This window comes from Indicator indicator, chromosome 21 (assembly GCF_027791375.1).
Source record: "Indicator indicator isolate 239-I01 chromosome 21, UM_Iind_1.1, whole genome shotgun sequence".
Taxonomy (NCBI): domain Eukaryota; kingdom Metazoa; phylum Chordata; class Aves; order Piciformes; family Indicatoridae; genus Indicator; species Indicator indicator.
Window position 1 is genome coordinate 18,753,216 of NC_072030.1, and position 25,173 is coordinate 18,778,388.

The 25,173-nt window shown below is 57.6% G+C and overlaps 2 protein-coding genes across 2 annotated transcripts; one reads left to right on the top strand and one right to left on the bottom strand.

Annotated features, from left to right (window-relative positions):
- The first annotated feature begins 413 nt into the window (after positions 1 to 413).
- Positions 414 to 15,827, top strand: INCENP (inner centromere protein). Its single transcript, XM_054390453.1, has 15 exons — positions 414 to 568; positions 658 to 771; positions 1,249 to 1,994; positions 7,927 to 7,978; positions 8,347 to 8,464; positions 8,544 to 8,669; positions 9,572 to 9,681; positions 10,459 to 10,579; positions 11,553 to 11,675; positions 12,143 to 12,315; positions 12,591 to 12,678; positions 12,997 to 13,113; positions 14,142 to 14,301; positions 15,168 to 15,380; positions 15,779 to 15,827. Exons 1-14 carry the CDS (start codon positions 414 to 416, stop codon positions 15,377 to 15,379), a joined length of 2,415 nt encoding a protein of 804 aa, XP_054246428.1. The 3' UTR covers position 15,380; positions 15,779 to 15,827.
- A 2,134-nt stretch (positions 15,828 to 17,961) lies between these two features.
- Positions 17,962 to 24,703, bottom strand: VPS51 (VPS51 subunit of GARP complex). Its single transcript, XM_054390493.1, has 10 exons — positions 24,488 to 24,703; positions 23,772 to 23,901; positions 23,538 to 23,684; positions 22,933 to 23,155; positions 21,616 to 22,357; positions 20,926 to 21,144; positions 19,926 to 20,147; positions 19,355 to 19,476; positions 18,784 to 18,871; positions 17,962 to 18,222 (listed from the first exon to the last, which is right to left on the bottom strand). Exons 1-10 carry the CDS (start codon positions 24,701 to 24,703, stop codon positions 17,962 to 17,964), a joined length of 2,370 nt encoding a protein of 789 aa, XP_054246468.1.
- Between the last annotated feature and the right edge of the window lie 470 nt (positions 24,704 to 25,173).

Sequence of the window (25,173 nt, forward strand, 5' to 3'; positions counted from 1 at the left end):
GGCCGCCCCAGTCTCCTGTGGTACTTCTCACAAAGCAGAAGGAACCCACACCTGCCTCACCACCACCCAAAACCTCAGCTCGCAGCGCGCCCCATCATTCCTGCCCAGACCAATCATAGAGCGGATTCCTCGAAATATGTCTTTTATTGGCAATTACCCACGTCCATCACTTCTCCTCCTTGAAGCCTCCGAAGCCCATTTGTCGGCCTACCTAATCCCCGCCTTCCAACCGGAGTTGTCAGAGTCTAAGTTGGGCGCTCCCGTGTGGCCTCGCAGCCAATGGGGAGCGCGGGTGAAACGCGACCTGGCGGCGATTGGCTGTGGCGCGGTTCATAAGTTGGGCGGGCGGCAAGCGCCGCGTTTGAATTCGAGGCGGGCGGTGAGGTGGGGGTGAGCAGTTGGAACGGAAAGAGATGGCGGAGGCGGCGGTGGTGGAGGCGGCGGCAGGCCCGGAGCAGCTGCTGGCGACCTGCAAGCGACGGTTAGCAGAGGTCCTGCAGGAGGTGGACGATACCGATCTAGTGTGGCTGGAGGAGATCCGCGAGGAGGCGATCAAGATGTTTGGCAGGTACCTATCGACTGACCCACCTCCGGCCGCACCGAGCCCTTACCGGCCGCTCCTGCTCTGAGCTGCCGCCTTTCCCCTTCCCCTCGCAGCCACTACAGCGATGAGCCGGAGCTGATGCCTAAGACGCCGTCGCAGAAGACCCGGCAGCGGAAGAAGCGTTACGCCACTCAGCGGAACGAAGACCAGGAGATGCGCAGGAGGGGGTAGGCCCAGCTAGGCCGTGAGGAGAGGCCGAGGTGGGGGAGCTGGGTCTGGCGGCAGGTGGAGCAGAAAGCTTCCTTCCGCGCGGGACGGAGGGAGCTTGTGGAGTACGGAAAGGAACGATTCTGGGGCCACTCGGAGCTAACTCCCCTCCCTGCGTGCCTTGAGACCTTCCTCTTTCATCCCTGTGCTAGCGGCCCTGTCAGGCGCAGAAGCCTGAACGCGTTATGGCCCCGCGGCACTCCCCAGCGGTACTGCTCTTTGTTACTTGGCCTCTTTATTTCTGTGGGTCTTGATTTTCTTTTATTCCCACTCTAAAATGTATCTGTATGCTCTCCCCTTTCTGCAGCTCTGTGTATGTTGAGCTCTTAGGGGGCTTCTGCATGATGCTTCAGCTTTTTCTTTGTGTGTTCCTATTTGAAGGGCCTCAGTCTGTTCCCCATTCCAGTGCCAATCTGATGCTCCGTTTCTGTTGTTAGATTGTCCCGGAGGAAGAACAACAACATCAAACTCTCCACATGTTCTCAATCCCAAAACAAAGAAAACCTGGAACTTAGCAGGGCTGAGGTGTCTCTTCCTCAACGTGTGACAAGATCCCAGACTGCAGCACTTGCCAAGCTCTCAGAGGTCCCTCAAGTAGTCCTCTTTAAGAATCCTGTCCTACAAGAAAGGAAGCTTCCCACAGCAGAAATCAACATCAGTAATTGCATTAGTGCTGAGCTATGCCTCCAGATAAAACCTCTTAAAGTAGCACAGCGGCTCCGTGACACCTTTGTCATGACATCAGATAAGGATCCTCCTGAGGACCAGGTTTGCAGCTCCTCACCTGCACCTGCAGCCCCCAAGACAGTGGTGGCCAGCACCCCCCAGGCAGACGATGATGGAGGGCCTGTGGGCACACCTCAGCTGAATGAAGCCAACGCCACATTCATTGTGAGCACCGGGCCTGGGCTGCAGGATAGCTCCATTCAGGCACCAGAGAGGGATGAAGAGGAGGCCCTGCAGCGTGCCCAGGACATCCCAGGGGCCCCCAAGGGTCTGAGACTCAGTCCTCGCTCTGTGCGTAGGAGCCTGATGGGCAAAGCTCCCCCTGGCGGCAGGAGTTCCTTGTCGCTGAAGCGCTCCCGGAGCAGCCGCAAGGGGAGCAAGGTCTTCGGGTCTGTAGGCAGCGTAGCGACGCGGGCCCGGCCTCAGCCCTCAGCACTGGCAGCCAGCTGCCCGCATGGTGAGTGAGGGGTCACTGGGGGGGGCCGCTCTGCGTCGCTCCTGCTTCGGTTGAGCTGCTGAAGGAGAATGGTGTGGGGTGCAGCAGAGCCTCCTCTGATCCTCCTGGGCCTGACGAGCTGCTATCAGCGAGAAGGCTTTAAGGGGCTCTCTGGAGAGCCTGGGGAGCTGCTGTGGCCTATGAGCTCAGCCTTGTAAATCCTCTGGGAGAGCAACAGGGATGTCTCTTGAATTGCTGTAGACATGAGGTATCACAGTACCACAGTACATTAGGGGTTGGAAGGGACCTCAAGAGATCATCTGTTGTTTTTAATTGTTTTTCTGCTCCGGGGGCCACTGGGTGAGGAATGAAGGCACAAACCCTGGTGCTGGATAGCAACGAGATTCCAGAAATGCAGGGGGCAGAGAATCTCAGAAGTTCTTCCCAGAAGTCCTTTATTGCCCTATTGTAGAGTCCCTTGCATTTTAGAGTCTCAGAGTCCTGCTTACAGCAGGAGTCCAGGATCTCTTAACACACAAAGCAGCTAACAGAAGTCCCTAGCAGCATCCCTCCCCCGAAGCCCTTGCCAGAAGTAGTGAACTAACAGAAGCAGAAGTCCTTAGCAGCCCTAACTGAAGATCCCCAACCTAAGTCCCTAACTGAAGAAGCAGAAGTAGTGAAAAAACAACGCCTGCTCAGAGTGGCTGGTTTTATACTCTTTGTTCTCAATCCCCTAACCAGTGAAATACAGCCACATAGGTGAGCTAAGATCTCTTCCCAATGAGAGGTGCCAACGAGTCCAGGAGGTGGCTCCTGCAGAGTGTTCCCATCCAGGGGTGCCAAGGTGAGGATGTTGCCCTTGGCACACATGGGATGTGATTGTCTTGCTCTAGGCAGCTAAGGAATTGGTCAGCTAAGGAATCCTGCACTCTGCACAGCTCCAGCAGCTGCCCTCAGAGCAGGGGCTGCAGCAATCATCCAGTCCAAAGCAGCAGCACTTAGGGTAGTCTGCACAGGAATGCATCATTCACTGCTCCAGGGGCTCTGAAGGACATTCAGCTATGGTGGGAGTCTGGGTGGGGGTCAGTTGGGTGGGAGGAGGTGGTGGTTAGGTTTGGGATGTGGAGGGTGGGCAGGAGAGGGTTGGATGTGGTTTTGTCTTCCTGGGTCAGTGCTGCTGCCTCCGTTGTCTGAGCCAGGAGAGATCAAAGGACAGGGCCTGGGCCAGGAAGCACACTGCCAGTGCCACTGGGCCTGGGAACAGGGGATCAGACTGCTCCATAAGTCCCAGGGTGTCTAAGTGCCCCCAGCACAGGAACCTGGGGTCTCAGCACAGGTGTTGGAGTTCTGACCTTTCACCAGGAGACTGTCACAGACCCACTGCTCTTCAGAGTCTGGCTGCTAGCTTGAAAGGAATTTTGAGGCTGAACTTTATGAACTGAAGTCTTACACATCTGTACAGATTGTGCCAGAGGCAGGTTTCAGTGAAGGACAAACTGATTGAAATGTCTTCTGTGCCACTGGAGCAGACAGGTGTGGGTGTAACCTCCTTCCACTCTTCAGGCTGGGGCAAGGAAGTGGCCTGTAAATGCAGATGGTGCAAGTGAAGCTCTTCCTCACAGTCTGGTGTTGGAGACAGGTTGCCCTCTGCATGTTTGTGTGTGGAGGGAGAGCTAACACAGCTGAGGTAGCACTGCCTCACCTGCTCACTGCAGAGCTCTGCCTCTGGGATTTGCTGGATCAAAGGCACTTCTTGTGGAGGTGTCCTGGAGGATATACCTGGACAAGCACAGCAGAGTTTTTGTCCACACAGTTTCATACCTGAGTATGGAGCTCTGTTGTCCCCAGTCCAGGGCTTCCCAGTCTGGTTGTAGGGTGCTAGGTGAATTTCCAGGTGCAGTTTGATGCTCACTGAGTACAAAGCCAAGCTGCAGGGCAGTCTGCTTGGTGATAACTTTGAAGAGGCCCTGGAGAAGCTTTATCTGCCCTGTTGAAATGCCCAGCCTATGCTGACCAGAGCTGGATTACCTGGGAGGGTTGAGGAAGCCTTGATTCCTTCCCTCTGCACTGGACTGTTGTGCCTGGTCAGAATTCCTGGGTGTAAGGAGGGGAACTGAGATGCTTTGTGCAGCTCCACTTGAGCTGATTACAGTCCTGAAAGCCAGGTGTGTCGGTGTGAGCTGAAATTCCCCCCCCACCGACAATAACCAGGCTAGCTCAGTCTGGAAGCAAATGAAGGCTGTATTTACAAGCAGAGTCTAAAATCTACGATGAAATGCAATGAATATGTACAAATATACAAAATTCACAACATTTACAAATATATGCAATCAACAGAAAAGTACAACCAAGCTCCCTTTGCTTCCCCCCAAGGGGACCTTCCCAAAGGGGCCTCTCTCTCTCTCCCAGGAGCTTCCCCCCAGACCCCCCTGGACAGAGAAGCAGAGTTAGTTAATCAGAAAGTTGTTAACTTAGCTGCCAAGGTCAGTGTGTTATCTTCAGCCAGAAGAGAAGAAGAAACAGCAGCCAGACAGCCCAGCAACTGCCCCCACTGCAGAACGCAGAATGTGCAGAGTGCCTACTTTGTTTTGGGTAATAGTTCTTAAACATTTCTATCTATCCAATGGAAGTGTTTAGAACAATCGTTATTTTGCTTTCTTACACCCAATAGTGACTTATTCTTTCACTTTCTCTGTTCTGAACTTTGCAAGGAAAAATTAAAAAGACAGTTTCAAACCATCACACCAGGGCAAGGTAACTCCCTGCAGCAGCTCCTGCCCTGGCTGTGTGCACAGCTTGTGCCTGTTGGATGTGTGGGAGCAGGCTGCAGGCTCAGCCCCTGCAGGATCTGCCTGGGCTGAAGCTGCTTCGTTGCCTCTGTTATTAATTAACCACTATTTCTGGCAGTGCTGGGATGGAAAAGCTGGAGCTAGGGAGCCAGCTGGCAGGAATGCTGGCAGGAAGCAGCCCCCAGGCTGTAAATAACACTGCCTTTAACTCCTGCAAAACGAGTCTGAGCCCAAACCAAGTGACTCTTAATGTGAGCTCATCAAGCAATGCTTTGGACTCCTGCATAGTGGAAAAGATGAAGTTTCTCACACCACAATCACAGGCAGCTGTCCCCACTGCTGCTTGGGGGGGTTCTCCACCCTGACCACAGCAGCAGGCACTCAGCTTTGGGCACTAACCAGGTGCCTTTGCAGCATCCCGAGGGAAACTGCTTCTAGAGCTCTCCCTGCTCCTGTGTTACAGCTCCTGTGTTGTTTTCTCCTTTTCCTGCAGACTCCAGCTCTGGAGAGGTGTCAGAGAATGAAGAAACAGTTGTCAAAGCTGGGTGAGGCTCCTTTAAGATATTTGTTAATCCTCAGTGACCTGCTGGAGGACACGGAGGTGACATTGCTGGTATTAAGCCTGCTGCTTGCGGGTGGCAAGTGGCTGCCCCTTCCCTTGCAGTTCCTAACCATGCTGCCTTTGTTCTTTCCCTAGGCCTTCTGAACCTTGTAGCTGTCCCAAGCTGGTAAGATCTGAGCAGAGACGGAAAGTGTTTTGTGTGGGGACTTGGCTCTGGTGCACTGACTAGAGAGGGTCTGGGATGGTTTTAATCCCAGCAAGGGCTCCCTTGGGAGATGAGCACACAGCACCCAAGGCTGCTTCTGAGTGGGGGCACTAGGACCACCCCAGGTGCTTTCAGAGCCTAGGCTAACTCTGGCCAGGAGGTGTTCTCTGTCACTCTGCATCTGTAGATTTAAATGTCAGTGACAGGCTAATGCCCTCCAGTGCTGAACATCAACCATCCAAGGCACAGTCCTGCTTCTGAACCTCCTCCTAGAGACTAGGTGCTTGAGAAGTGAATCTTGAATCTACACAGCTGACCTAACCTTATAGCTCAGGGGAGCTGCTTTCAGCAGTGCTGTACAAACTTCTCAGCTATTTCTGTGTGTTTCTAACTGCTTTTCACCTTGCTGAGGCCTGCAGCTTGCTGAAAGCTTGTCAGTTTGTTTTTAAAGCCACCACAGAAATTGGAAATGCCATTTGGGGGCCAGACCCCATCCCTGCGCAATTCCCAGTTCCCTCCTGAGGGCAGGGAGCCCAGAACTGCCTCAGAATCACAGGATTGTGGTGGTGGTTTGTCAAGAATAGCTCTCAGCAAGCAAAGACTGAGCTGAGCTAATGTGGCCTCAAGCAGCAGGACAGGCCTGTACCTGCTCAGACTGTGTGTGGGTGCAGCTGCAGCAGTTTTCCAGTGCCTCTGGGTTTTCAGCATGCCTGAGCAGCTCAGAGGGAGAGCAGCTCAGAGCAGGAGGAATGGGCTGCTTTGCAGGTCTGAACAGAGCCCTGGTGTCTGGGGTCTGTGCCCTGATCAATGTAGGGGCACTTAGCCTGTATCACCTTCTCTTCTCTCTGCCTGTTAGCAGTGTTCTTGGAAAACCAAATGTGGTTTGGACTTCCCCTGGGAGCTGTGTTGAGCCAGCAGCTCCTCAAGGCAGACCTCCCTTTGCAGGATAACATCCAGTGCCCAGTGTGTGCTGGTGCTTAAAGGGCTCCTCCCAGGCCTGCTCTGGGCTTCTCTGGCCTTCCATTAGGCTGCAGGGTGCTTGCTGTGCCCAGCTCTGAGGTAAGGCCTCTGCAGAAGCCTTTGTGGTGGGAGTCAGGCTTCTACCCTTCTCCTAGCACCTGTGCCCCTGCCAGCCCAGTGTGGGGAGTGGGGCTGACAGTGCCAGGGGAGGGCATTGCCAGCTCTCCCAGGGCTACAAACCATCACCACAGCAGGTTCTGAGTGCAGGGGCAGCACATGGCATGGGCACAGAGTGAGAAGGCAGGACCAGGAGCTGCTTGCCTTTGTCTCCTGCTGCCCTCCATGGCTGCTGTGCACAGCAAATGCTGCTGACTGCCAGAAGCACAGAGAGGTTTCAGCTTAAAGTGTTTCTGCCCTTAACAGGTGGTTTGGTTTAAGCAGTGTCTGCCTGGCTGCAGCCCCTGTCTGCTGCTAGTGCCTGTGCTTTAGTGATGGCACAGCACCAAGGAGCTCACGATCAGGGTACCCTGAGGGGCTCTGTGCTGGGTGCTGCACCCATGCTCAGCACTCTGCATGTGGCTCTGTGCTCTGGAAGTGCTGTGGATTGCTCTTGCCAGGGTGACAGCAGGGCTGGGGACAGTGACTGCCTTTTGTGTGAGGACTGGGCTGAAAGCCTTCTCCTCCTGCAGGCTCCCCAGAGCCCACAGATGTCCCTTCGCTCTCAGACTGCTGGCAGGCAGGAGCAGCCCCAGGAGCCAGGCAGGCAGAGCAGCCCAGGGCAGGACTGTGGCAGAGCTGGGGCAGGCTCCCTGGCACCTCCCCAGAGCCCACGGATGTCCCTGCGCTCTCGGACCATCGGCAGGCAGGAGCAGCCCCAGGAGCCAGGCAGGCAGAGCAGCCCAGGGCAGGACTGTGGCAGAGCTGGGGCAGGCTCCCTGGCACCTCCCCAGAGCCCACGGATGTCCCTGCGCTCTTGGACCATCGGCAGGCAGGAGCAGCCAAGCAGCCAGGGTGAGTGCGGGGGAGCTGGGGCAGGCTGGCTGGGAGGCTGTGGAGCTGAGAGCTGAAAGATTCATCTTTGGCAAGGGAGGGTTTGTGCTAAGAGATAAGTGAGGAGGTTTGTGCTGGAGTTATTGTCCCCTCTGGGCTGGGTGAGGTGATGGGGCAGGGGGATGATGTTCCCCAGGTTGTGGGGGGCCTTGCTGGGCCCATTTCTGGAGCAGGCGGCTGCTCAGTGCCCCTGCAGGAGTTGTGCAGCCTGGTGCACAACACAGGGCACTCTGGGGACCTTTGCCTTGCTCTCAGTCTCTAGGTATGAAGGTTGGAACAGCTCTGCCTGTAGGATTCATGGCAGGGATTTGCTCTTTACTGAGCTGTCAGAGCTGTGCTGGAGAGGATTGCTTCCTGCTGGAGATAACTGGAAGTGTTCTCTTTCAGAAAGGAACCCAGATAAGAATGGGAAGAGTCAGGAACCACCCCAGGGTGCCAGGTATGTCTGTTCTGGTGGGAATGTCGGAGATCCACAGTGCAGTTCAGAGTAGGCTGTTCAACACTGAAACCTTCCTCAGTGGCTTCAGTGGTTTGTAACTGAAACTTCTGCAGGAAGTTTTCTCTGCCTCTGTTGAAAGAGGATTTAACTTGGGTCACATCAGCCTTTTCCTAGTGTGTTCCCCAATAAAGAATGCATTGTCCCTAGGTAGGCTCAAACCAGGCCTACCAAACAGTCACTGAACTCTCAGGAGCATTTGCTCTGTGTGATCCAGCTGCTGTCCCTGCTGCCTGCAGGGGCCTTGGACAAGACGACTTTTGAAGGTCCCTTCTAGCCCTCTGTGATTCCGTGCCTGTGTTTCTTCCCAGGAGAAAGCCAAGCTACAAGAGAGCTGTGGATGAGTGCTATGACAACCAGCAGGCAGAGGATGGGGGGCTCTCTCCTCCCAGAAAAAAGACTCCATCCCGAACCTTCCCAGCCAGCAAGGTAAGGTCCTTGCAGCCCTGCTGCCCCTCCCCTGAGCTGTTCTGGCTCTGGCTGCTGAGCCTGGCTCTGTTCACTCCAGGTGGTGCGGCCTATCAAGACCTTCCTGCACACTGTGCAGAAGAACCAGCTGCTGATGACCCCCAGCCCGCTGGGTGGGAACATGGTGATCAAGTCCTTCATCAGGCACAACACCCCTGACCCCAGGGTAAGGCTTGCTTCTGATCTGGGGCATGGGCAGCTGGTGGGTGTCGGAGATGTCAAAACCTTCTCAAGCCATATTCAACTCAGAAGTAACTTCAAGCTGTCTGCATAAGCTAAATGAAGTTGGTCACTCAGCTTCCTGACCAGCTCCAGTGTGGGCCCTGGGCTGTCTCACTGCAGTTCCCCCCAGCAGCTGTTTGGGGGGGGGGGGGTTGGAAGGTCTGGTTTTAGATTCTCCCAGAGTTTTCCCTGTGTGCTGCTCGCACAGGACTGTTTGGTCATAAATCCAGGAGCATTTAGTTGCCTGCAAAATGAGGTAGTTCTGGGGGTTTGTTTTCACCTGCAGCAGACTTGGGGAGGGAGAGGAGGGTGCTCTACAGCAAGGGGATTTCCTGCATCCAGCTTGCATCTGGCTATAGCTTCACTTCTGGTTTGTGTTGCTCAAAGCTGTCATGGTGGTGCTGGGAGGGCCTCACTGTGCTGCAGCAGATGAGACTTCTGTCCCTGGGAGGTAGTGAAGCATCCAAGGGTCAGTCTCAGTGGTGTTCAGCTGGCCCTGGTGTCTGCCTTTGTGGAGGAGCTGCTGTGGTAGGAAGAGTTGTTTGTTTGTTTGGTTTTTTTTTTTTGTCTGATATGTCCTTTGCTTGCCAGTTCATGGAGTATTACAGGTAACTTCCCCTCAGAACTCTCCCTGTGTGGGTGCTGAGCATCACTCAGCACCACAGCAGCAAGGTCTGGTTGGCAGTTTTAGCTTAGTGCTTAGTTTGGGCACTGATGCCACCAGGCATTGGCAGTCGCTTACAGCCAGCACAGCCCAGCACAAGCTAACCACTGGAACACTTCCTGTGCTCCCCAGCAGCAAGGTGCCCCTGCCAGGGTGTGCACTCATGTTTCAATCCACTGCAGGAGAAGGAGAGGCAGAAGCTGGAGATTCTGAGGAAAAAGAAAGAAGCTGAGCAAGTGAGAAAACAGAAACTGGAGGAGGAGAAGAAACGGCGTCTGGACGAGGCAAAGCTGTGAGTGTCTGCTCCCTGCCTGCCTGCCCTGTTCTCTGCACACACAGGTCCCTGCACCTCCCAGGTCTTTTGTGGAGTCCATGCAGGCAGCAAAAATTCTTGCCAGCTTGTACTGACTACCTGTCTGGGATCCTAGCTGACTGCTTCATCGCTCTCTGCAGTCCTGGCTCAGACAGAGCTTCAGAAGGTGGCTGATGTGGAAATGAGGGCTAGGAGGATGCTGGAGGGACTGGAGCACTGCCCTGTGAAGAGAGGCTGAGAGCCCTGGGGCTGTGTACTCTGGAGAGGAGAAGACTGAGAGGGGATTTAATAACTGCTTATAAATATCTGAGGGCTGGGGGGCAAGAGGGAGGGGACAGGCTCCTCTCAGCTGCACCCTGGGATAGGCCAAGGGGCAATAGATACAAACTCCAGCACAGGAGGTTCCACCTCAACATGAGGAGGAACTTCTTCACTGTGAGGCTCACAGAGCACTGGAACAGGCTGCCCAGAGAGGTTGTGGAGTCTCCTTCTCTGGAGACTTTCAAGTCCCATCTGGATGCCTTCCTGTGTGACCTGTGCTGGACTCTCTGGTCCTGCTCTGGCAGGTCTCCAGATCTCCAGAGGTCCCTTCCAACCCCTGGCATCCTGTGAGGCTGGGAGTGGAGAGTTTGTCTCACTGAACAGAGTGGAGAGCTGCACCTCGGCCTGGTGTCTGAGCCGCTGCAGGCCGTGCGGGGTGGGGGGGGCCCGCTGCAGGCCGTGCAGTGCCCGCTGCAGGCCGTGTCTGTCCCGCAGGAGGCGTGAGGAGAGGTGGCGCAGGGTGCAGGAGAGCCGGGAGAGGGCCCTGCAGCTGGAGCAGGAGCGCAAGCAGCGCATCAAGCAGAAGATTGCCCACTTCGAGGAGAAGACTGAGAGGGTGAGGCCACACCTGCCTGCACGCTGCCAGCAGGAACCACCAGCTGGGGTAGAGGAGGAGGCCACATGAGGCTGCCTTCCAGAGAGAGAGGGTCTGAGGCTGCAGGAAGTGAGAGAATGGTTGAAGAAGGAACTTTGCAGGAGCCTGGTGGCTGCCTGCCTCTGGCTCACAGCAAACACCAGGTGGAAAGTGCAGAGAGCCTGTGTGCAAAGGCCTGCAGTGACAGGACCAGGGACAAGGGCTTCAAACTGGAGAGGGGCTGGCTAGCAGGAAGAAGCTCTTTACTATGAGGGTGGTGGGACACTGGAGCAGGTTGCCCAGGGAGGTGTTGGAGGTCCCTTTCCTGGAGGTATTCAAGGTGAGGCTCAAAGAGGCCCTGGGCAGCCTGATCTAGCTGGGGATGTCCCTGGTGACCGCAGGGAGGCTAGACTGGGTGAGCTTTGGAGGTCCCTTCTGGCCTGGACCATTCTATGATTCCATGAAGCTTCATCTTTCCCAGAATTATGCCTCTGCAAGGCCTTTGTTAAGGCTTTATTAGTCAGCTGGGAGAAGAACTTCAGGTAGCTAGAGCCAGCTGATAGTCCTGAAGCTTTATCTGCTTCTCCCATTGGACTAATGGATGAGGAGGTGACAATAACCAGGTTCCCTCCAGCCCCTGCTTGTGTCTGAGGCTTTCAGGCCATTTGCAGATGGGACCAGAACAGTCATTTGTCTGCTTTAATTACCTCCATCTGCTTTTCTTATTTCATGGTTCTGAGGATGCGTTTTGACAGCCTGTGTGGAGTTAGGTGTGTGTAAATACCAGGGTGAGAGTAGCTTCTCCTGTGGAGGTGTAACAGAAGGTCCCTTCCCTAAAGCCCCTGTCTGAAATGAAGCCCAGGCCTTGCTGGTGGCACAAAAGAGAGGGTGACAGCTCTCTCTGGGCCTTGCTCCTGGGGCAGTCCACAGTCTTCAGCTGGCTCCCTGTGTTCAGGTGCGGGAGGAGAGGTTGGCAGAGGAGAAGATCAAGAAGAAAGCAGCTGCCAAGAAAATGGAGGAAGCAGAGGCACGGCGCAGGCAAGAGGAGGAGGCCAGGAAACAAAGAGCACTGCAGCAGGTCTGTGCTGGGGCCTGCCCTGTGCTGCACACCAGTGGAAGGGCTGCAGTCTGGCAGGGTCTTTGTGAGCAGGGGGTGCAGTGGGAGCACCAGCAGACCCACAGAGAGCAAACTGATATGACCCTGGCCCCACAGCTCTCTGCAGTGTTCTGCTTCCTCTGCAGTGTGCTGCATGCTCTTGGTGGTGACCCTCACCCATGCTTCTTCCAAGTTCTGGGCACATTCTTACAAAGCCCTAAATCTGTGCATCAGCAAGTGCTTAAAATCTCCCAGAAAAGCCTCTGTAAGATCTGGAGCATGGTGGCCCTTAGGTCCTTTAGAGCAGTGTGGGCAGGGAAAGGCCAGCCCTGAAACAGCTGGAGAGCAGTGGGGAGCTCAGCCCCTGCTTGTTTCCCAGCTGTGCAGTGTTGGGTACCAGACACTGGGGGCCAGCCTGAGGTGAGTAACTGCCTTGGTGCTCTGAGCAGGAGGAGGAGGAACGGCGGCACAAGGAGCTGATGCAGAAGAGGAAGGAAGAAGAACAGGAACGTGCCAGGAAGATCCTGGAGCAAAGGCAGGCAGAACAGGAGAGGGAGAAGCAGCTGGCTGCACACAGAGAGCTGCAGAGGAAGAGGGAACAGGAGAGGATCCAGGCAGATAAGTAAGACCATGTCCATTTCTGTACTTGGTGCTGTGCTGGGGCTTTGAGGAGAGGCAGGAGCTGGGCACCAGAGAGGCCTGGGCAGTGAAGGGCTGCTTCGTGCTGTTGGCACAGCTCTGGGAATGGCTTTGAGCTGCCAAGAAGAAATTGTGGGCTCAGTAACATGGGAGCTGTGGTGAGGAGCGTCCTGGAAAGCTGGGAGGAGGGAGGGCCTTGCAGCAGGCATGGGATGGGGGATCCCTGTGTGGGTGACAGCCTGCTGCTGTGCTTCCCAGGCTCCGAGAGCAGCAGCAGAAGGCAGCTCGCCTGCAGAAGGAGGCTCAGGCTGCTGAGGAGCAGCTCCAGGAGGAGCAGCAGAAAGAGGTAAGGGCTCTGTATGGGGAGAGCCTCCTGGGGCTGTCTGCAGAAGCTGCTGAAGATACCTCCTGTCAGAGCTGGCAACTGCTGTGCTCTAGAACCCACAGGAGAAAGGAAGCATTCACAGAGTTGCTGCACAATGCAGTGACTTAGCCTCTAAAAATATTGATTAAAAAGAGGCAAAGAGCAGCAGGCTGGACTCTGCCAGCTGGTTTCTGCTCTTTAGACCCTGAAGAAAAAGGCAGTGGAGGTTTAGAAAGGGATCCATGGGTTAACAGCCAGCTTAGCTCAACAGTTGAGTTCCTTTGTGCTGTTGGCCTGCAGCAGAGGCTAGCAGAGATGGAGAGGCAGAAGCAGGAACACAAGAGGATGCCAGAGGAACAAAAGGATAAAGACAGAGCCCAGACACAGCACCCAGAGGAACAAAAAGATAAAGATGGAGTCCAGACAGAGCACCCAGAAAAGCCTGAGGTAATTCTGCTCCCCCTGGTGTCCTGTCTCTAGGGAATGACATCAGAGAGCTGACCCCAGCACAGCTGTTACAAGGAGCAGTTTCCCTCTGCTGCTTATCCCTTTCCAGTACTGCAGGGATTCTATAAACATTTCTCCTGGTTATCTGAGGTTGGCTCCTGGTGGAGTGAAAAGGAGGGAAAGGAAAGCAGTGAGTGCTTGCCAGGGTAAGGCAGTGGTTGTTCAAGTCAGCTTTCTCTTTAAACAGTGAATCCTGTGGGCAGGAGAGCTCCTGAGAAACTGATAGTTCAGCTCCAAGCTGGGAACAGCTGTGGGATAGCAGCAGAGGCTGTGGGACAGTTGTGCCTTGTGGGGGCCTCAGTGCAGGTTGTTCTGGAGCTCTGTCAGCACTGAGCACTGCAAACAAAGAACATGGATCTTGCTCTCCTTGCAGAGCTCTGTCTTGCTCTGTAGATGCAACCCCAGCCCCAGAGGAGTTAGTGCCGAGGGTCACAAAGCTGGCAAGGCAGCGTCTGGGGAAGGAAAACTCCCTCCAGCTTCCCAGTTGGAGGGATTGGCACTTTTGCATTTGCTTTTCCCTCACTTGTGTTCCCAGCTGTGCTGCTCCCCTGAGAGCTGCAGCTCAGCCTGCCCCTGGGCTGCTGTGTGCACGTTCCCAGGTGGCAGCCATCAGGGTGATTGTGGTTACTCAAGCCCAGCCCTTGGGTTCCAGAGCATTCAGAGCACATTGTTCAGCTCAGGTGTGAGCTGTGCCTGAGCTGAGTGGAGCTGCTGTCTGGACATCTGCTGCTGGCTCATTTGTGTCACATGGAGCCAATTAAGCAGCCTGATTAAAGAGAAGGCAGTGCAAAGCCAAAACTCTTGGGTTAAAACTTGAAGCTGGGTCCTGTTTGTGGGTTAGAACTTCAGAGCTGCTGAGCTCCAGGAAGGCTGAGCTGGTGTGGGGCAGATGCTGCTCTGCTGCCTCTGACACCTGAGGGACCTCTCTTGCCTTCCAGAACTCAGGTGCCTGCAACTCATACCAGATGACTCCCCATGCCCAGAGGCATCCAAAACCCTTCAGCATAGACCCAAACAACTATGGGATGGATCTGAACAGCGATGACTCCACTGATGATGAAAGCCAACCTCGCAAGCCCATCCCTGCCTGGGCCTGTGGTGAGTGCTGGAGCTTCTGACTGACACCAGGTCAGGAGGAGCTGCTGTGAGGTCTTGTCCAGTTTCAGTTGCACATTGGCAGTTCAGAGTCCTCACCCCCAGCAGCTGGCTGGGTCAAGGGCTCCTCTACCCCCTGGGGATGTGCTTGTGGCAGTGTTGGGGGACAAATACTCTTCAGCTGCTTTAACAGAGCTGCTGCTGTTGTGAAAGGCATTATCAGGACCTAGGGCTCTGGTCTGAGCCTGCCTGACACTGGTGGGGCTTTAAAAAGCAAAGGAGTGCCCCAGACCAAATGTTGTTCTGGTTCCATCATTTCATATTCCACCTGCCCCAGAGAAGTGAGGAAATGCATGGGGAAGAGCTGAGAAGCTTTGGCCTCTGGCAGACTCGCTCTAGGTCCTGCACAGGGCTCAGCACAGGCAATGTTCTCCCTCCAGGGAATCTTTGGTGACTCTTCAGGATTCTGGGGAGGGACTTTTTAGAGTGCCAGGTAGTTATAGGGCTGGGGGGAATAGAGGAAAACTAGAAACAGATTCAGATCAGATGTTAGGAAGAAAAATTCTTCCCCATGAGGGTGTTGAGAGACTGGCACAGGTTGTCCAGGGAGGTGGTGGAAGCCTCATCCCTGGAGGTTTTTGCAGCCAGGCTGGATGTGGCTGTGAGCAACCTGCTGTGGTGTGAGGTGTCCCTGCCCGTGGCAGGGGATTGGAACTGGCTGAGCCTTGAGGTCCCTTCCAACCCTGACAGTTCTGTGATTCAGCTCCACACACTGCAGGGTTTGGGGGCTTGCTGTGGTTAAAGGGCAGCAGGGACAGGCTGCACAGCAACAAATGATCCAAACTAAGGAGCTGCCCTCTGGCCTGCAGGGGAGCAGCTCACCCAGGCAGTCACCAGGCAGTACTACAACCCCCCCAACGTGGATGAGATCTTTGGGGTGATCCTGAGCCCCAGGCTGGAGGACATCTTCTACAAGAGCAAGCCCAGGTACTTCAAGCGCACCAGCTCGGCCATCTGGAACTTCCCTCCCTGCGCCCTCAAACCTGCTCTGCCCACATCCTACAGCCTCAAGAAGTGCTGAGGTGAGAAAACAGTTCCTGGACTGCAGCTGCTTATCTCCAGGACTGTTAGTGTTGAATAATTGTCAGTTTTGTTCTCAGAAAATGAAGTCCTGTCAGGTGGAACAGATGTGCTGTAGGTTACCTTATTTTAAAGTACCAAAAAAAAAAAGCCTAAAACATTAAAGATTCATAATAAAATGTTGAAACCCAAATGTCAGTGGTGAAAGTGATGAAAGAGAAACCAGCTCCCTCAGACTCTTGAGGAGTTTGGAGCCCCCTTTGGGGGGTTGCGTTTTGCACTTAAGACAGGAATGTTTCTATCTGGGCAGAGCTTTGTAGCTCCTGCTGCAGGGGAATGTTGGTGCTTTACTCACCACGGGGCCTTTGCTGACCTCTCTTTACTGAAATTCTGTTTCTAGGCCTGGGAAGAGAAATAGTTTGGCACAGTGAGACTGCTGGGAACCTTTGCTGGGGAATACCTGGGCTGCATTTTTCTTGAGCTCACCCTACAGCCCTGGAAGTGCTTGGAGTTACTAAATGAATGCTCAGAATTGCTGCCACCAGATGGAGCAAGAACCTCACTCGCACCAAACCCCACCCCTGGGAACCCCAGGGAGCTGCAGCCTCAGCTTTTGGAGAGCAATGTTGTCAAGCTTGGCTTCCAGCATTTCTCTGTATTTTGGTTCCTGCCTCCCTGAGCTGGGCAGGCACTTGGCCAAGTGTCCTGGGGCCAGCATGGAGCAGTGTCTTGCAGGGAACTGGGCCACCAGCAATCTGCAACACTCCACTGGGGCAGAGGGAAATCTGCTGTGTTGTCTTTCCTAGACTGCTTCAGTGTCCCTGGAGTCGCAGTAAAGGTCTGGAGCCAAAGGGGTTTGCTCCCAGGTGCTGAACTTGAGCCTTTACCTATAGCTGAGGTCTCAAATGCAAAACTGCTCCAGGAAAGAAGCAGTAAAAGCAGAGCTGGTTCTGGTTGAACAGAAAAGGGCAGCCTGGGCCTGGCTCTGGCTTTGGCTCCATGGCCAAACCTTCTGGCCCTGGGACTGTGCAGATGCTAAATCCCAGCCTTCTCCCCTTCTCCCCTCCTTGCTTTGTCACCTCTCTAGTGCCACCCAGGGAGGGAGAGAGGGCAGTGTTCCCTGAGCTGGCACAGCAGGGACACCCCAAAGCAGTTTGGCCCCAGACTTTAGCTTTGGATTGTTTGGGGAGTAGCCTGAAAATATTAATGCAAATGGGTGCCAGGGGTGCCAAGGGAAAGCAAACCCCTTCTGACAACTCCCTGCAGGGCACTAAGGAGCTTAGGTTGAAAATCCTTTGCAGCAGCTCCTGCTGAGGATCCATATTCCCAAATGCTTCCTCCCTTCAGGCCCACCTCAGGGCTGTTCAGGGCCACTGGCAGCTCATTTCCACCCCAGCATGGATTTTAGGAGTCATTTTATTGGTTTTGGGGGTTAGGGGGAACAGGACCCCTGGGGTTTTTATTGCAGGTTCCTGCTCCCAAGAGCCCTGAGCTCCCCTGCAGCAGCTCTTGGCATTCACACCCCTGGCACAGGTACCTCACCAGATCACAGCCTGGCTGAGGCAGGAGAGGACCTCCTGAGCTCCACTGGCCTGACCCTCCTTGCCCCAAGCAAGGCCACCCACAGCCACGTGCCCAGGGCTGTGGGCAGGCAGCTTTGTCCCCAAAGACAGAGACTCCAGAATCTCCCAGGGCAGCCTGTGCCCAGCACCCCAACAGCTGTGCAGGCTGGGCCTGGTGCCACCATCTCACAGCACCACTGTGTGCAGCAGGGACAGTAGTGCCATGGCCCCAGTGTGAGGTCAGTGCCAGGGTGCACAGGTGTGAGGGGATGTGCCCAGGCCTTGACAAGCTGCTGGGCACTGAGTTGAGGCAGAGCTGGAAGGACAATGGAATCGTCTGCATCCTGTGCCACCTCTTCATGAGTGCCACATTCCCTCCCCATGGGATCAGCTCCAGGGATGGCACAATCAGGGTGAGCTCCTGCCAGGATAGCTGGTGGTAAAACCCGGAACTTTCCCAGTGGAATTCCTTCAACTTGCAGCCTAGACCCTGCCCACCCCAGGAGTCAGCAGTGATGGAACCACTGCTGCAGCACAGCCCCAGGCTGGGGACCCCTCCTCATCCCTACACAGCCTCAGCCCCGGTGGGAGACACAGAGCACATCCACACAGCTTTGCTTTATTGTCCCCTCCTGTGCCAGAGGGGCTGTGCCCAGACACAGGGGGAAGTCACCAGGGTGGGGGGATGAGCTGGTGTGGCACTGGGGGCACAGGGACAGCACATGCTGAGGGTGTCACTGGGGTGGAGGGACAGCGTGAGGAGGTAGCAGGGCTGGGGGTGGTGGTGAGGGTGACTGTGGGGTGACCCTGCATGCATGTGGGGACATGAGGGGTCCCTGCCTGTTGCTGTGTGTTGGAACGTGGGAGGCCTTTGTGTGGGTGAGGACAGGTGGGGACGCATAGGGCACAGCTCTGGCCCCAGAAACACAACAGGACCTGAAACACTTCCTCCCTTTGGCAGTGCCCCGTGCGTCCTGCTGCCTGTCTGTCCCCCTGCTGTCTCTCCCGGGCCCTGCAGGGCCTACCCGCGCTCGCAGATGAGCTCCACCACGCTGTGCTCCATGGGGACTGGGTCGAGGCAGCGGTGGGTGGCACTGGCGGCCACCTCGTCCAGCAGCCCCTGCACCACTCGCTCGTCAGCAGCGAAGCGCCAGAGGTAGAGCTGCAGGTAGTGGCCATCGACCTGCACCTGCTGCAGCCCGAAGCGCCCCAGCGTCCGCAGCCGCACACACTCCAGCAGCGTCTTCAGGCTGATCTTGATGATCCCTGTGAGCGCTGACACCTGGGGTGGGCACAGCAGGGACATGATCCCTGTCAGCACCCACACCTGGGGTGGGCACAGCAGGGACATGTAGCACAGGGATGGAGCTGTGGCCCTCTGCAGGCTGTCAGCTCCTGGGATGCTCTCATCCTGGGCACCAGACCCCAGGGATCCCTCCCCCGTCTTGGCACTCAGGCTGCAGGGACACTGGGGACATGTGGCACAGGGGAATCAGGGCTCCTGTGGCCTGCAGGCCTCAAGTCCCATCAGCGTGGGCACGTGGGTGACATGTGGGACACCCTTGTCCTGGCTGCTACTCCCAAGCACGGACACAGGGGACACAGGGGGTGAGATGCTCTTGGCCTGGCTGTCAGAAGCACAGGGAGGCCCTAAGTCAAGTGAGCCCAGGGACACAGGAACACAGGGACACCCTCACTGCAGCCACCAGCCACAGGGACCGCACCGAGTCCTGACATCTAGGACAGGGAAACACCAGGGGGCAGTGGGAACACCCTGGTCACCAGCTCCTGGGGACCCCCTAGGCCTAGTGCCTGGGTTGTGGGGACACAGGGGTGGCCTCACCTTGTTGAACTCGACAGGGCTGAAGATGTCAATGCGCTCGGAGAAGAGCTTCTGGATGTTGCTGAGCAGGTGAGTGTCCATGGGGGCACTGGGGACAGGGAGACAGTGAGGACAGGGAGACAGAGATGGGCAGAGGATGCAGGGATGGTCAGGAGGTACTAGGACAGTTTGGGGACACACGGACAGGGGAACAGGACAAGGGGCAGTGGATGTGTGGACAGCAGGGAGGATGGGGATGGACAAGACATCAAGAGATGAGACACATGGGGACTGGCAAGGGACACTGGGACAGTCAGGGGGGATGTAAGGATGGGAAGGGGTCATCAAGGATCATCAGGGGTACTAGGACAGCTTGGGGACATCACAACAGCTAAGGGATGTTGAGATGGTGGGAAGGACATCGGCACAGTTTGGGGGTACAAAGAAGTTGAGGTTAAGGCATAAGCAGACACCTGAGGAATGAGACAGGAAGTATAGGGGGGCAGGACTGCCCTGGGGGTGAGCAGGGCAGGCCTGGGGGGACAGGGCTGAGCTGGGGTGAGGAGGGCAGGCCTGGGGGGGCAGGGCTGACCTGGGGGTGTAGCTGGGTGCGTAGCGGCTGGGTGCCCGTGAGCTGCTGTAGACGGAGAACGCTCGGCGGCTGGAGTCACTGCTCTGTGCCCGCCTCACGCCCTCCTCGAAGAGCTGCCCCACCTGTGGCACCACCTCCTCAGTGCTGGCCAGGCACAGCCCACCCCAAGTGCCCACCGGGACGCCCCCCAACACCTCCCGGGGCCCTCCCACACCTTGCTGGGATCTCTCCAAAGACCGTCAGGGACCTTGGGCATCTCTTCTCCACCCTTTGGGGATTTCAGCTGCTCCAGCCAGGACCCTGTGGCAGTCCCAGGACTCCCCAGGGACCTTCAGGGACTGTTAGGGGCTGAATTAGATCCCCTCCAATCAGTTATCTTTCAGTCGATCTGCCCCGGAGAGCAAATCCACCATGCTCACGATTTGGAAGTAAAAATGGACTTGGGCTTCCTGGAGGAGCTTTTGAGGGGAACCTCAGGGCCTCTCCAGAGACCCTCTGGGCCATCTGAGGCCTCACTGGGGAGACTTCACTGCCCCCTCCCCAGCCTCCTCGCCCTGCCCCGAGCCCCCACCTGGATGTCGATGGCGGTGATGTCCTCCACCACGCGCTTCATGACAGCACGGACGTTGCGCGGCTCGACGGTGCCCAGCCAGTCTCTGGTCTCCACACTCTTCCTCAGCATCTGTGCCACCGCTGCCCCCTGCACCTGCACGTAGTGGTCCAGCAGCCGCTGTGCCGCCGCCCGAGCCTCTGCACACAGCACTGGCCCCGGGGACACTGCAGGGGCAGAGTCCTGGGGGGGGATGCAAGAGACGTGGGGAGGAGGAGGAGGAACTTCACCGTGAGGGTGACAGAGCCCTGGAGTAGGCTGGCCAGAGAGGTTGTGGAGTCTCCTTCTCTGGAGACTTCCCAGCCCTGTCTGGATGTGTTCCTGTGCCACCTGTGCTGGATTCCATGGTCCTGCTCTGGCAGGACGTTGGACTTACAGAGAATTACACAGAATCAATCGGGTCGGAAGAGACCTCCAAGAGCATCAAGTCCAACCGATCACCCAACCCTAACTGATCACCCAGACCATGGCACTGAGTGCCTCATCCAGGCCTTTCTTAAACACCTCCAGGGACATTGACCATCCCAAGGGCAACCTCTCTGTCTGTGAGGAACTTCCAAGATCAAACCCAAACTTCTCTCTGCACAGCCTGAGACTCGGAGCACAGCACAGGGGACATCTCTGGGTCCCTCAGGAACACTTGGTGGCACACAAGGAGTGAAGGCAGACACACAACACACAATCATCCCCCCCCACAGCCTGGGGCCACCTGAGGTCCTACAGATCCCCCTTGGGACCATTGTGGGGACAGTCAGACTGTGATGGGTCCTCTCAGAGATGTTTGGAGGACACAGATGGAGGGGACAGCTCCATGTCTTCACACCCAAGGCCACCCACCGCTGTGTCTTAGATGGATGCTGGGACACAGGGGGATGCAGAAGTCATTTTGGGACACCTTGGGGACATTCAGGGTCCCCTTAGGGCCATTTTGGGGCCAACTGGGAGAGTTTTGGGAGCTCACCTGTGGAGGAAACTGCTCGTCGGTGAGAGTGAGGATGTAGCTGATGGTGGTGGCCTCGTAGTCCAGGCAGAGGCGGGAGAGCAGCAGCAGCAGGGCTGGGGGTGCTGCGGGGGCTCCCCGCTCCGTGGGGCTGTCGGCGAAGCCCTGGGCGGTGCGGCACAGCCAGCGCACGAAGGCCACCACCAGCCCCTCCCTCACGGCCTCCACGCAGAACTCTCCCTGCCCCCAGACACAGGAGTCACAGCCCACAGCTGGCACCCTGGGGTACCAAACCCCAGGAGCTGCCCTCTGCAACCTCCAACCCTTCTCAGTGATCCCCGAACTGCTCTGGGTAGCCCCTAGATGGTTCATGACCCTCCCAAACTGCCCTGTCCAGACTCTAGACAGTTGAAGATCCCTCTAAAGCTGCCCTCTGCAACCTCCACATGGCTCATCAGCCCCCAAAGTTGCCCTCTGCCACCTCCTCATAGCTCATGAGCCCCCAAAGCTGCCATCTGCAACCTCCACATGGCCCATGAGTGCCCAAACCAGCCCTGTGCAACCCTCACATAGTTCATGACCTCCCAAAACAGCCCTGTGCAACCCCGCCAAGCTGGTTCATGATCCCTCCAACCCCCTAACTGCCAACCTCAGCCCATCCCAGTGACCCCCAAATGCCCCCAGACCGCCCCATGCCACCCCGCAGCCCACCTTGAAGTAAGGCAGGCTGGCAAAGGCGACGTCCCTGGCAGTGAAGAGCTGCACGTAGGCCAGGACAGCCTTCAGCTGGCCAAGGACGGAGGACGAGAGTGTGGCCAGCAGGTCGGGCAGGCTGGGGCCCTCCTTGCCAGGGGGCCGTGGGGCAGCCAGGGCCTGGCGCACGTCACCCAGACAGCCCAGGAAGAAGGTCTGCAGTGCCCGCAGGTAGCGATCCACACGCTCCCGCGCCGCCCGTGCCACTAGCGCGGCCCCGGCCTGGGCGCCAGCGGCGGGCAGCAGCTCCAGCAGAGCGCGCAGGCGGCGGTGGAAGCGGTCCAGGGCCCGCACCAGCAGTGAGGTGTCGCCCAGGCCCCGCTCCAGGGCCAGGCGCCGCTCCAGCAGCTCGAAGTAGCGCCCGGTGAGGCTGGCGGCGAAGGCTTCCAGCCGGCCCTCCCCGGTGCCCGTGTGGCCCTCGAACAGGCTGCGGTAGGAAGCCGCCAGCAGGCAGAGGTTGCCCACGAAGGCCGAGCTGCCGCGGTCGACAAAGTCGAGGATGTCGGAGGCGGGGGGCGGCGTGGTGGCAGCACCCGAGGGGTCGGCAGGGGGCAGCTCGGCTTCCAGCACCGCCAGCTCGGCCTCCAAGCGGGCACCAGCGTGGCTCAGGAACTCCTGGCACAGCTCCTCCGGGGGCTCTTCCAGCTGCAGCAGCATCTCCACGCACTCGGTGAGCTCCTTGGGGTCCAAGGTCTCATCCCTGAGGGGTGGGGAGACAAGGGGGTCACTTGGGGGGGGTGGGAGATGCTGGGTTCACAGCGGCACAGCGAGGGCAGTGACAGAAGAAGCAACAAAAGCCCTCAGCAGGCTTCAGAGTAAACAGCAATGAGTGAAAAGCAGTGGGGAAGAGTCAGTGTGCTCCAAGGGAGCAGAGCTTCAGGAGCTCCCTCAGAAGCATCAGGAGGTTCCAGCTGCCCCTTTAGCACAAACATACCAGAACCCCCCAAAACACAACCATGAAAAGCTACAGGCAGAATCATTCTCCTCACTCTAGGAGTGCTCTGAGATGTTTCTTGGGGGCTGTTATCATTAGGCTCCAGATTTAAAAGCCCTCAGCTCCCTGAGGAGCTGTCTCCTGACTTGCAGAGTTCACACTCCACAGCCATTGCCCTTCCAAGAGGGCTGCTCCCTGGACTGGCTGCCATTAAGTTTCCAGAGTGAACCCTCCCTGCCAAAGGTTGTTTCCCAGAGCTGCCATCAGTAGGCTCCAGGGTGCACAGCCTCCAACCCCTCAATTCCCAGAGCTGCCATCAGTAGGCCCCAGGGTGAACGCACCGGAGGCGCGTGCGGAGGCGCTGGGCCAGGTCGGCCATGATGGCCTGGCTCTCGTCTTCGATGGCACGGAAGGAGGGCAGGTGCTGGTAGTGGCGCAGCACGGCACGGGCACGGGCGTGGCAGCGCAGGGCCCGCGCAGGCTCTCCTCCTGGTGCTGCCCAGCGCCGCAGCCGCCCTGGCACCTCCACCAGGGACTGCAGCTTCCGCAGCAGCGCCTGCACCCCTGAGGGGCAAGGGAGGGGTGGGGACAATGAGTGTGGGCAGCACTAGGATCTGCCCCGCTGGGGTCCCCCCCCCAAGATCTGCCCCTCAGCACCACATTATCTGCCCCCAACCCCTCCAGATCTGCCCCTGCTGGGGGCTCTGCCACCCCCAGCCCTCCTCCCCATTGTCTGTCTTCCAATGCCCCCAAATTCTGCCCCATACCTGCCAGATCTATCCTCTAGGTCCCCCCAGCCCCTTTCAATCTACCCCTGCCTACAAGAGGTGCTGCTCAGTGTTCCCTCAGCCCCAAGATTTGCCCTGCAAGGCTTGAGATCTTCCCCCCAAGGTCTCTCCCACCCCCAAGACCTGCTCCAAACCCCTCAGCTCTGCCGCTGGGGTACCTGCCAGCTGTGCCCCGCGGCGGTGCCGGTCCTGCAGCGCAGCGCTGACACGGGCGCTGGAGGTGCTGATGGCAGCCATGTTGGCAGCCAGGTCGTCCATCTCAGCCTCCATGCGCCGGAAGTCGACCTTCATCTTGCGGATGGTGTCTGGGGAGAATCAACCAGGGGCCAGGGTCCTTTGGCTGCCCCAGGCCCTCCGGTTCCCCCCATGACCGGCGCCCCCCTGGCACTCACCGGTGGCAGAGATGAATTTATTGTAGTTCTCGTAGAGCAGTGTCTGCATGTCGCTGTCCAGGGCGCGGATCTCCCGCCCCAGCGCGGCCTCGCGGGCCAGCAGCTGCCCCAGAGGGCACTCGCTGCGCACCTGCAGGGGGGCAAGGCTGTCACAACTGCCCCTCAACCCCCACTGCCCCTCCCAGCGGGGTCCCACTTCTCCAGTTTAGCCTCTGGAGCCTCCATTGGCCCTGCTAGGGTCCTGAGCTGCCCCCTAAGCCCCTAACGGCCCTCTCAGGGCCCTGTCAGAATCACATCAGAGTCCTAACTACCGCTTGGGAAGCCCTCCTGAGACCTGGAAATGTCCCCAAGAGCCTTTTTCTGCTCTCCAAGGTCCTCCTGGGATCCTCAGCTGCCCCTCAGGAGCTCCAACTGCCACCCCAAGGGGTGTTAATTGCACCCGAGCCCTCTCAACTGCCCCCGAGGGCCCCAACACTGTCCCCAGAGAGAAAGGCGCAATACCCTAAAGACTCCCTACGGTCCCCGTGGAGTCTCTTGCTGGGGTCGCTCAAAGGGCTGAGGGTCCATGGGGCACCATCAGGCACTTGGCAGGGCCGGTTTAAAGGGTCCCACGGGGATTCCGCAGCGGCCCTGACATGGGTGGGGGTGTCCGCGGGCGAGGTCTCCACCACGACCTGGGGGCGGCGGGTGGGGTAGGGGTCAGGGTCAAAGCTCACCTTAGTGAGGAAGACTTCAGGATCGAAGTGGGGGCTGTTGATGTCGGCGGGGTCCGGGGCCGCCTCCGCTGTCTCCGCCGTGGTCGGGCCGTAGTACCGCTGCAGCGGTCCGTGAGGCCGTCGCCACCCGCCGCTGCCCCCGCCGCTGCCCCCGCCGCTGCCGGCCTCAGGGCTGCCGGCGGCGCCGCTCCCCGCAGCTGCCTCCACCTCCGCCATCGCGCCGGCACTTCCGATCCCGGCCGCGACTTCCGGCTCCTCCCAACGTCACTTCCGGCCGCGCGTGGCCGTGGCAGCCGGGTGCGTTCGTTGCCGTGCCGGCGGTCCAGCCCCGCCGCGCCCAGGAACAGGGACCCCCTCTCCGGGGAGACACCGGCGCCGAGCGGTGAGAGCCGCGGGCAGCCCCGGCCTCGGCCCGCTGTGTCGCCCCACCCGGGGTGTCATAGAATCACAGAACCAGTCAGGGTTGGAAGGGACCACAAGGATCATCCAGTTCCAATCCCCCTGCCATGGCCAGGGACACCTCACACTACAGCAGGCTGGCCAGAGCCTCATCCAGCCTGGCCTTAAACACCTCCAGGGATGGGGCCTCAACCACCTCTCCGGACAACCCATTCCAGGCTCTCACCACTCTCATGGGGAAAAACTTCTTCCTCTCCCTCCATTCCATCCCCGCGCCTCTCCGGTGC